Below are 11,476 nucleotides of genomic sequence, written 5' to 3' on the forward strand. Positions count from 1 at the left end.
AGCAAGAACCACGAGCTGCTGCTGCTGCCGCTGCTGCCAACGCTGCACAGCCTGGGCTCGCCGATCATTGATTGCGCATCTATTACCTTCCTCTTCTGTGCTAAACAATCCCATCTATCCCTTATATATATCCTCCTGGTCCTTGCCAATCTCTCCTCACTTCTAGATTTCGGGGACTGCCCCTCCCTACCGTAGCGTTGCTAAGTAGTTGCTTCTTCTTCTTGGTTTCTTTTCTTGATTGCTTTGGGTCTCCGGTTTTTTGGGTCCTCGGTTTCTTGGTCCTCCCCTGAATCTTGTAGAGTTCGTTCCTTTCGCCGTCGGTAGCCATGGGCGACAGGATTCCGCCGCCGGCTCACCTGCAGCAGTACTCGCAGTCCCCTGTCCATTCTGCGCCTCATCACCTCCACCTCAATTCCATGAGGTACTCTGCCTCGTCTGATAGAGAAAGGTGGGGCTCCTGCTTTGCTATCCCTGTTCTTGTTTCTTCCGGTCGAGTTTTTGTTTTTCGTTTTTTTGATCCAGACACTTCGGAATCTTCCGTGAAGCACGAGATTTGATGCGGCCGGCGGAGATTTCTGCCTGGTTCCGGCCTTCTTCGAGTGCTGAGATTGTGATGGAGGAGTGATCTGTGGAGATAGGGATTTAGATGATTGCTCCTCGCTGATAGATTTATTTTTTTTGGCCTGTTGATGTAAAATTCGTATGTAATAATTCGGTCATTTATTGATAGACGTGTGTACAATTTTACATCTTGCTGGATCTTGATGTATAAATCTAATCAAAAGTTCTAGTCTTTTTACAGCGTTTTGGTCTGCCTTTTGGTTATTTTAGATGCTTCAAATCATGATTGTACTTTCTGTCATATCGAATATTAATCTCATGTGAACAACAGAGTTGGAGTGACCTGTTTTATCCTAATGTGCTTGTTTCTTTGTCAGGTATGTGGCTGAGTTGCTTGCTGAGAGGCAGAAGCTAGCCCCATTCGTTCAAGTTCTTCCCTACTGTACCAGGCTCTTGAACCAAGGTTCATTTCTCTTTCAGGCATTACTTTGTTTCTTCCTGTTTATATGGTCTTTTGCAATGTAGATACTATGTGTTGTTCATGATGCAATCAGTCATTCACTCATAGCTATCTTTAGTCCATAACATAACAGAATTAGGGTGAAACAGATTAAACTAAAGATAGGGTGAAACAGATTTAGTTTAATCTGTTTCACCCTATCTTTAGTTTAATCTGTTTCACCCTAATTCTGTAAGGTTATGGGCTGTTAGTAATGATTATGACTTGTTATGAAAATTTGATGACCTAATATATCTTTGTGGATGTATGATGCTCTTCCTGTCCAAAAATATTGGTAGCATTATCATGTAGGAGTACTAGTCAATCGGGCAAGTTAAACCAGATCTTCTGTTAATACATTTCTCATATACGCTATCATCTAAATATACTGGTAACTTGTCCAGTTCTTGGTCACAAATAACTTTGCCCTTGTAAATCTGTCTCGTAATTGGCTTCACACTTTGGAATTTGATGCTTTTTATATCGACAACGAATATCGATTAAGAATGGTCACAATACAGCTTATTCCTATTCTTTAACTGTGAAAGTCTCTACTTGCTATCTAGTTGCTGCCATAATTCAAGGAATTGGATGTAGTTGTAAATATAACGATTACTGCCCATTTCTCAATTTAGTGCAGGACAACGATTTTACTATCATCATTGTACTATCGTATGCCAGAAAATATTTCACTCACTGCCTCGTCATTACCATGTTTGTTTAATGCAGAGATTTTGCGGGCATCTTCTTTGCCGCCTAACCATAATTTTGTTGATGCTGAGAGAATTGAGCATGGTAGCCCATTAAGGTTACCTGGCCACCCAGTGAATGGTCAACCAATGGATCTGGAGGGATGGTCAGGAAGGCAAGCAGAGGTAATGCAGATTCAAGCAATCGCTGATTACCTTTGAGATTGAATTGCTATGTTGTAATTGCATTTATAGGATGGCTACCCTGGTAAAATGAAAAGATTTTGCATGGATTGTGGATATTTTATGCATACCATGATGTAGTCAGGTTTAACCTTGCACTAGTTTTCTGGAATGTAATGTACCGCAGTACCAGTATAGTATCATTGAAAATGCAGTCCCATTTTTACCTGACTTATGTTAATGACAGATGAATATTATTTCTCCATTTTGACTCCATCTCTTCCTTGCAACTAACAAGAGATCCCTTTGTTATTTATAATGTTGTGTTGTAGTTACTTGATCCAGATTTAACCCTTGCAACTATTTTTGCAAGGACCCAGTTTCTTTATATTGGATCTTGCTTATGTTAGGAGGTTATCTTAATTTATTCTATGGAGAAAATATCATTGAAAATGCAGTCCCATCATTACCTGACTTATGTTAATGGCAGATGGATATTATTTGTCCATTTTGACTCATCTGTTCCTTAAAACTAACAAAGAATCCCTTTTTTATTTATAATATTGCCTTGTAGTTGCTTGATCCAGATTTAACCCTTGCAACTAATTTTGTCAAAGACACAGTTTCTTTATATTGGATCTTGCTTATCTTAGGAAGTTATCTTAATTTATTTTATGGAGAAAATATTCTCTCTTTTTTCAGCATATGGGGGTTCTGCAAGCATCACCAATGAGCTGGAATGGTGCTCCAGCACTTGGTGGTACCCCTGTTGTCAAGAAACTTGTGAGGCTAGATGTTCCTGTGGACAAGTATCCTAACGTAAGTATGCATTACTTTAGGGCTTTCTATCACTTTATTAATGTGCTGTGTCTTGTCATGAATGATTTACACTCTTTTGTCCATTACTAGTTCAACTTTGTTGGCCGTCTATTGGGGCCACGAGGAAACTCCCTGAAAAGAGTTGAAGCTACGACTCAATGCAGAGTTTATATTCGTGGGCGTGGATCAGTTAAAGACTCTGTGAAGGTAACTAAGCACACTATCATGTATTGTTCTCCAGTTCCTGATTTTAGCAGCGCTAAACCATTGGACAGTTTTAGGATGTATACCATGTGTTACTGTCATAGTTCATCATGTGGAATTAATTTAAGAGATTTTTTTCCTGGTTGAATTGGCTAATATATTTAATCGCTAATACCATAAACAACTGAACCTTTAGTCTGGCCTGATTGATATGCAATGATTGCCAAGTTGTTTTAGGACTAGTAACGCTGTCGGAAGCTCATTGAGGATATAACATCTATTTAATACTTGCTATCACGTAGCCTGCACCTATGGATATTTCATCATTCAAATTTTATTACTGTATATATTTACTGCTACTTGCTTATTCTGAGAACTGAACACTAGCTCAGTGGCTGGAGTTTGCGCCCACCCGCGTTCCAGTCCGCGCAGCGGACTCCGCTGGGGTGCTATCCGCGTTGAATCGTGGAGAGATCTCATCTCCTACCTAAACAACAGACAGTTAGGGGGGGGGGGGGGGGGGGGTGGTCTTCCCCCTTTAGCTAACGTTTTCTACTTGCTCATTCTAGTTGTTAATCTACTAGGTCCTCTAGGTTAATGACATTGTGAGATGACATGATCTACGTTTTGAATATATAGTTTAACTGCAGTGAGTACTGACTAGTGACTGCTGTAAAAACATTCTTTTGTCGGTGGGTGGTGGCTTATGTCACTAGCACTCTAGCTTTCTGTTCCCCTTAGCCTTCATTGTTTGGATCTTGTTACTCACTGGATACTGGTGATATATGTACATTCCATCTATCAATAGTATGAGTCAGTAAACTGACCCTGTAATTTAACTGTTTAAGGTTCTGATGCTAGTCTGCTGTATATAAGTTTCTTTAGATGCACTTATAAGCTTTTCAAATCTAATATCTTATTGCTCTGATGCAAACATAAGCTTTTGAAATTATATCAGTGTTACGGTATATCAGCCTTGATCTTTAGCTATAGGCTTTGACATTGGACATCTCTTTTATTTACCTGTTGCATAATAAGACCATTGAATTCTTGATACATGTAATATGTATATAGGCTTTTTTAGGTGCAAATGTAGGCTTTTCAAATCTGATAGTATCTTATTGCTCTGATGCAAACATCATTTCAGTGTTACGGTGTTACCCTTGGACATGAAATGCCTCGCTCTTTGGTTATAGACTTTGCATTGGGCTTTCTTGTATTTATCTGTTGCATAATATGATCATTGAATTCTTGATACATGTAACTATGTAATGTTTTGCTTCATTTCTGTTTTCCCGCCCCCCCTAGCGATGTGAATGAATTAATGAGTATATCATTACTGTAATATAGGAAGAGAAGCTGAGAGATAAGCCTGGATATGAGCACCTGAATGAGGCACTGCACGTGCTTGTGGAAGCAGAGTTCCCAGCAGACATTATTGATGTGCGTCTAAACCAGGCTGTGACCATCCTGGAAGATCTTCTCAAACCAATGGTAAGCACATTTGTTTCCTGTTTCACTCCCATTTTGTCTCCATGATTTTGACATGCCCTTTCTAACGAGTGCTGTCATTGATCAGGATGAGTCCATGGACTACTACAAGAAGCAGCAGCTGAGAGAGCTGGCCATCCTGAACGGCACTCTGAGGGAGGAAAGCCCAAGCCCCCACCTTAGCCCGAGCATCTCCCCCTTTAACTCCGCCGGGATGAAGCGTCCGAAAACGGGGCGGTGATCTAAACTTGGTCCGTCTGAATCTGATGACAAGGGTGGAGATGATTGGTGTTGCATATGCCGGGATGATGAGTGCTGGCCTATGCCTGTCATGATCTGCGCGCTTTACCAACCGTATGATGGGTCCATGGGCGAATGATGATCCTCGTTGGGCTTGATTGATGTTTGACGCTGTTCCTATTATTTATTCTTTCTGTGCAATCTGACTTTGGAAAAATTGACATTGTTTATTGGTTTGGGGTAAGTTAACAAGGCCAGGTGGCCATCCAAGTGTCGGATAATAATCAGCCAGGTATTGTGTGCCTGGAAAAAATAGCTGTGATATGATATTGTCATGTGCTGGTGCTTTTGTGTGCTAGTAGTGGTAGTACTAGACAGGCAGGCAGACAGGCTCTGTTAATGATTGATTTGCATTCATAATTTCCCTTTCCTTGTCCTTGTCTCCCCTTGGCGTGTTGCCTAAGTACCAACCTAGGTTTTAGGCTTTAGGCAGTAGTGCCCTTTTTGTCTAAATAGCAGTATCGAAGTTGGATGGTCAGTATCAAGTACTGTAGGATCATAGTGTCGTAAGGTACTTGTGATGCATGTGGGAATACTGACAACCATGATAGGAAGAATGTCTCCTACTAGAAAATATTTTCCAACCAAACTTGTCTAACTTTTTAGGTTACCATTCACAATATCCAAATAGCTTGGCCTGCCTTGATTTGAAGGATTTTTCAAAGGAATTCTAGAGGATTAGGTTCCATGGGATTTCTTTTCTTCTTCTTATATTGGTTGTTTGATTCATAGGATTGAATCCTATGGGAACTTTTCCCAAGGATTACTTTACACTAAATTTCATAGGAATTTTAGTATCCACTCTAACCTTGTAGCCTCCTTTGATTCATAGGACAGGAATATCTCATGGATAGAAAATTTGTCTAACCTTTTAGGTTACCATTCACAATATCCAAGTAGTTATCTGTTGAGAGCCTCTTTGATTTGAAGGACTTTTCAAAGGAATTCTAGAGGAGTAGGATTCATGGGATTTCTTCTTCTTATATTGGTTGCTTGATTTAGGACTGAATCCAATGGGCACTTTTCCCAAGGATTACTTTGTGCTAAATTCCATAGGAATTTTTGTATCCAGTCCAACCTCTTTAGGCCTCCTTTGATTTATTTTCTAACCGAACTTGTCTAACTTTGTAGGTTATCATTCACAATATCCAAGTAGTTTAGTCTGCCTCTCTGATTTGAAGGATTTTTCAAAGAAATTCTAGGGGATTATGATCCATGGGATTTTTTTCTTATATTGTTTGTTTGATTCCTAGGAATGAATCCTATGGAACTTTTCCCAAGGACCACCTTACACTAAATTTCATAGGAATTTTAGTATCCGCTCCAGCCTTTTGGCCTTCTTTGGTTCATAGGATAGGAATCTCTTAGAGATAGGAAACTTGTCTAACTTTTTAGGTTACCATTCACAATATCCAAGCAGTTATCATTTGAGAGCCTCTTTGATTTGATGGATTTTCAAAGGAATTCTAGAGGATTAGGATTCATGGGATTTTTTCTACTTATATTGGTTGTTTGATTCGTCTAATTGAATCGAGTAACGTGAACTTTTCCCAAGAATTACTTTCCACTAAATTTCATAGGAATTTTAGTATCCAGTCCAACCTCTTTACGCCTCCTTTGATTCAGTAATTTTATAGAAATTCTATAGGATAGGATCCTGTAGGGAATTTTCCTTTTGTGTCCTTTGGTTTGTAGGAATAAATTCCTATTCCTACATAGAATTGGTTCCTATCCTTACATTTCAAAGGGAAACGAACATTGGCTCAACCTAATGAAAAAAATTCAATCCCGTGAACCAAATGGCATCGCTTTTCGTATAGAAGTTGTCATCTCATGTCTTATGATTTTCTTATTCCTATGGTATTCCTATCCTTTGAACCAAAGGAGGCCTTAAAAGATTCCTTTGTTTCCCCCGTGGTGCATTCAAATATGCATGACTTCTGAATCCTACATGTTTTTATGTTCCTACATTTTTAAAATCCTGCTAGTCAAAGAGACCCTTGTGCATTTTGGAACCCTTTCGACAGGTTGCATATTCATGTTCCAAATGGTGGCATGCAAACTTGAATACTCCCACTACATGTTTTGACCGTGGCAGGCAGGTTGTGTGACTCATGTCATGTGCACGGTGGCATCATAGTGTCGTAAGGTACTTGTGATGCATATGGGAATACTGACAACCATGATAGGAAGAATGTCTCCTACTAGAAAATATTATCCAAGCAAACTTGTCTAACTTTGTAGGCTACCATTCACAATATCCAAATAGCTTGGCCTGCCTTGATTTGAAGGATTTTTTAAAGGAATTCTAGAGGATTAGGTTCCATGGGATTTTTCTTCTTCTTCTTCTTATATTGGTTGTTTGATTCATAGGATTGAATCCTATGGGAACTTTTCCCAAGGATTACTTTACACTACATTTCATAGGAATTTTAGTATCCACTCTAACCTTGTAGCCTCCTTTGATTCATAGGACAGGAATATCTCATGGATAGAAAACTTGTCTAACTTTTTAGGTTACCATTCACAATATCCAAATAGCTTGGCCTGCCCTGATTTGAAGGATTTTTTAAAGGAATTCTAGAGGATTAGGATTCATGGGATTTTTTCTTCTTCTATTGGTTGCTTGATTTAGGACTAAATCCAATGGGAACTTTTCCCAAGGATTACTTTACACTACATTTCATAGGAATTTTAGTATCCACTCTAACCTTGTAGCCTCCTTTGATTCATAGGACAGGAATATCTCATGGATAGAAAACTTGTCTAACTTTTTAGGTTACCATTCACAATATCCAAGTAGTTATCCGTTGAGAGCCTCTTTGATTTGAAGGACTTCTCAAAGGAATTCTAGAGGATTAGGATTCATGGGATTTTTTCTTCTTATATTGGTTGCTTGATTTAGGACTGAATCCAATGGGAACTTTTCCCAAGGATTACTTTGCGCTAGATTCCATAGGAATTTTAGTATCCAGTCCAACCTCTTTAGGCCTCCTTTGATTTATAGGAATTTTATAGAAATTCTATAGGGTAGGGTCCTATAAGGAATTTTCCTTTGGTGTTCTTTGGTTTGTAGGAATAGATTCCTATTCCTATGCAGGATTGGTTCCTTTTCTTTACATTTTAAAGGGAAATGAATATTGGCTCGGACCTAATGGAAAAATTCCTATCCTATGAACCAAATTACATAGCTTTTCGTACAGAAATTGTCATCTCATTTTTTATGACTTTCTTATTCCTATCCCAAGAATCAAAGGAGGCCTCAAAACATACTTTTGTTTTCCCCGTGGCACAACCAAACAAGCAAAAATCCTGTAGGATTCAAATTCCCAATCGTACATTTTTTTTTCAAATTTCGACGTCTTTAAAACCCTGCTAGTCAAAGAGACCCTTGTGCATTTTGGAACCCTTTGGGCAGGTTGCATGTTACCATGTTCCAAATGGTGGCATGCAAACTTGAATACTCCCACTACATGTTTTGACCGTGGCAGGCATGTTGTGACTCATGTCATGTGCACGGTGGCAGCCAATAAAGCGGCCGATCTGGCAGAGAGAGAGAGAAGAGGAAAGCTCTCAATCATTCTGCCCGCAGCCTTTGCCAGGGCAGCTTCGCATAAAACGTCATGGCTAGATTTTCTTTCACTCACTCACTCACATGCCTTTCTCTGCTCTGCTCTCCTCTGGTGTAGTGGTCCTCCCGTGCGGAAAGTTCGAATCAGTGGACGAGAGCAGTTTTCTAGGCCTGACTTTACCACTGCTACATGGTAGTATACTTACTGTACTTCATGTACTCCCTTCGCCTCAAAATAAGTGTCGCTTATTTTAGTAGGAAGTTGTACTCCCTCCTCTCAAAATAAGTGTCTCAAGTTTAATATAATTTTATATTAGAGTTAGTACAAAGTTGAGACATTTATTTTAGAACAGAGGGAGTAGTAAGTACTCCTTCCGTTCCAAAATAGATGACTTAACTTTGTATTAACTTTAATACAAAGTTAGTATAAAGTTGGGTCATCTATTTTGGAATAGAGGAAGTATGAGCGAAGCGTGTTTTGGTGATAGAGTCTCTGATGATCTTGTTCGCTCTGGTCCTGGAGACCTGGACTAAGAAAATCTGGAGATGCGGCTGGAGCAGCAACTGGAAACGCTGACCGTTGATTCACTGATTGATCAACAGCCTAGCGTGTTACTTGGAACTTTGAATTCTACACTCCCCTGCAAGACTTCCCTTTCTTGCCCTCCAATGGTGTGGGAGACGGCTGACACCGATCAAAACGAAATCATTAATCGCGTTTCGTTTTCGCCTGACGTAGGAAGCGTTTGGTGCATGTACTACTGCCGTGGAGGAGCGCAAATCTTGCTTAACAATGATGCCCCAGACAGAAGTATGAACAGCAGCGACTCCAGCGAGGTGACGTTGACCATTAATCAGGAACTTAAATATAGACACCATGTTTAATAAGACGGAGAAAGATTTGATTCGAGGCGATGCTGCGCGAGGCCCGAGTATTTCAATGCGAAACAGCGATTCTACAGACGAACAATATATGCTACCGACAGCGACGCCGCGCAGGATATTCCGGTGGTGCGGGGACGGCGTCGCGGTCACATGATGCTTGCACCCTCGCACATGCCTTGACGAAATTGATCCTTCACGAGGGTAGAATACTGACGGCGTATCTCGCTGAATCCCTGGAATTATTCAGATGGAACGTCAGACAAGCGGGAGGTCGTTTCAGGCTCCACGTGGCGTGTTAAGCTTCTGATAAATACTAACCTGTTTGTTCATGTGATGTTCTCTCTACATGCGCCTCCACTTGTCGAGCTCCTTTGTCGTCGCTTTGATCAGCTTCCTGGTGCTCTCCATCACCTCGTCAAACAGGATGTCAAACTCCTGGCTGCAGATTTTTTTTCATCGTGTTAAAAGAATGAGATAACATGTGAAGTTAGACATGTCAAAGACAGTTCACATCAAGTGTATGAACCGGCCAATTGACATTTATAATAACAGATATAAGCAGATTCAAGGTCAAGCAAGCCCCCTCTGTGGATGCAAACATGTCGAGCAGCAGGAGAAGCCCAAATGGAGCCATTTTTGTGTTAGTACAAAAGCTTAGAGTGGGTTACTGCTTACTCATAAGGGAGGCTCCTGGTGTTCTGAAATGATCTCCTGATGTTTGAATATTTCCCATTCTCGTCATATGCAATTCCCTTTCCAAAGCCATAGCCGAAACCTATTCCTATTCCACATCCAGCACCAGCTCCGAATCCCAGCTGTAACCCAGGGAATCCAGCTCCAATTCCTGCGCCTGTTCAGCCAAATAAGAAATGAGAAAGGAAGAGGCAAGATAATTTGATGTTAAACAATGCCCGCAGTCAACATATGCAGAACCAGTTGTGTTATGGTGTTCAGAGTCGTAGGCTAAATAATTCGTTCTTCCCAAAGGTATTCCCTCCACATGAACCTTGATGTATTTAGAAAGTCAATATCATCTTGTATTTTGTTACAACTAACACAACTGATTAAAGTGGGAGGCACAACTTGGAGCAGGCGCATGTGGCAATATTTGCAGTGTTGCAGATATTTATCAAGGGGGGAACAAAATGTACTTTGATCGATGCATAGAAAGATGCAATCTAATATAGCGCAGATGACCTCAAGCATCTATGTGCATATCTAACAGCCTTACTTACTGCTAGAATTAGAAATATTGACATCGGAGAAATCTTGATTACCAGTACTTGTTTATTTGTTTTATTTTTTTAGACTTTGGAAAGTTATATGAGTAGCAGAAACCCGTTTCGAGTGGTCTACTGAGCTCTGCATGATGACCACATTTACCTTCCTGTATCCCCTTATCTGGTTGATTTGCTACCTATAGGCTCTCTGTCACCAGGTACATTATACCAACTACATAATTCTCAAATCTTAGCTGCAATTTCCTCTTCAGATAAGTTTCAGAATGACATTTCAAGTGTATAAATACTTGCAGGAAGCCTTTTCGTTCGCAAGCCTAACATTTAGAATATACCACTCCCATACTATTTAGGCATTCCCATAAAGGTAGTGCGTGCTTGTCCAAAAAAGACACAGATATTCTGCATAACTAGTCATCCACACTCAACCTTTTGTTGCGGCCGGAAAGGGGCTAGATTGCTAGTAAGCCCTATAGCATTGCACGGTTGCACTTTCACTGTTTTTTACGAAGTGGGATGAACACAGATTTTGATAGGAATTCCACATCCAGAACCCAATATTCCGTACATACAGACCTAAATTATCGCACCTGAGTTACCTGAACCCTGCAGTCTTCCCACTCCAAAAGCTGCTGACAACATGCGACCGGTTAGAAGTGCAGGATACGTTCGTAGGGTTCAAACAAGTAATGGTCTCGAATCGAATTACTCGAATTAGCTACCCTGATCCTGACGGTGACCGTGACGGGTCCCGAACCCCCGCACACTATTCGCCAGTGACAGACGGCGCTGAATATCCAAACGAAACAAGGGCGGCCTAATCGGTGGCAGGCAAGCATGTACCATGTCCATCGCCGATTCAACCCAGGTCGACGGAGAGGTAAAAGTGGGGAGGCACGTACCGCCGATGAGGCCGACCCCGACGCCGACGCCGCAGCCGGCGCCGATGCCGAAGGAGGGGCCCAGCTTGCCGAGCGCGTCCGACCTCACCATCGGAAGGCCCCACCCGGACGAGCCCCCCCCGCCGGCGCCGTCC

General features: G+C 41.0%; 2 protein-coding genes across 3 annotated transcripts; one reads left to right on the forward strand and one right to left on the reverse strand.

Annotated features, from left to right (window-relative positions):
- Nucleotides 1-7: 7 nt before the first annotated feature.
- Nucleotides 8-5,021, forward strand: LOC125530106 (KH domain-containing protein At1g09660/At1g09670-like). The gene is made up of 7 exons (XM_048694502.1): nucleotides 8-448; nucleotides 939-1,024; nucleotides 1,790-1,935; nucleotides 2,635-2,751; nucleotides 2,842-2,958; nucleotides 4,306-4,449; nucleotides 4,535-5,021. Exons 1-7 carry the CDS (start codon nucleotides 327-329, stop codon nucleotides 4,685-4,687), a joined length of 885 nt encoding a protein of 294 aa, XP_048550459.1. The 5' UTR covers nucleotides 8-326; the 3' UTR covers nucleotides 4,688-5,021.
- Nucleotides 5,022-9,145: 4,124 nt separating this feature from the next.
- LOC125530107 (protein TRIGALACTOSYLDIACYLGLYCEROL 5, chloroplastic-like) lies at nucleotides 9,146-11,459 on the reverse strand (the record flags this gene model as incomplete). Of its 2 annotated transcripts, XM_048694504.1 has the most annotated exon segments (5): nucleotides 9,146-9,435; nucleotides 9,521-9,641; nucleotides 9,878-10,052; nucleotides 11,031-11,069; nucleotides 11,343-11,459. In XM_048694504.1, coding segments are annotated over 4 exon segments (428 nt in total), but the record flags the coding sequence as incomplete, so codon positions are not given.
- Between the last annotated feature and the right edge of the window lie 17 nt (nucleotides 11,460-11,476).

This window comes from Triticum urartu, unplaced genomic scaffold (genome assembly GCF_003073215.2).
Source record: "Triticum urartu cultivar G1812 unplaced genomic scaffold, Tu2.1 TuUngrouped_contig_6073, whole genome shotgun sequence".
NCBI classification, from domain to species: Eukaryota; Viridiplantae; Streptophyta; class Magnoliopsida; order Poales; family Poaceae; genus Triticum; species Triticum urartu.

Coding starts and splice junctions, on each gene's coding strand:
- LOC125530106 (XM_048694502.1), top strand. CDS start 327: ATGGGCGACAGGATTCCGCCGCCGGCTCACCTGCAGCAGTACTCGCAG. Junction 1,025..1,789: donor TACCAGGCTCTTGAACCAAG/GTTCATTTCTCT, acceptor TGTTTAATGCAG/AGATTTTGCGGGCATCTTCT. Junction 1,936..2,634: donor GGTCAGGAAGGCAAGCAGAG/GTAATGCAGATT, acceptor CTCTTTTTTCAG/CATATGGGGGTTCTGCAAGC.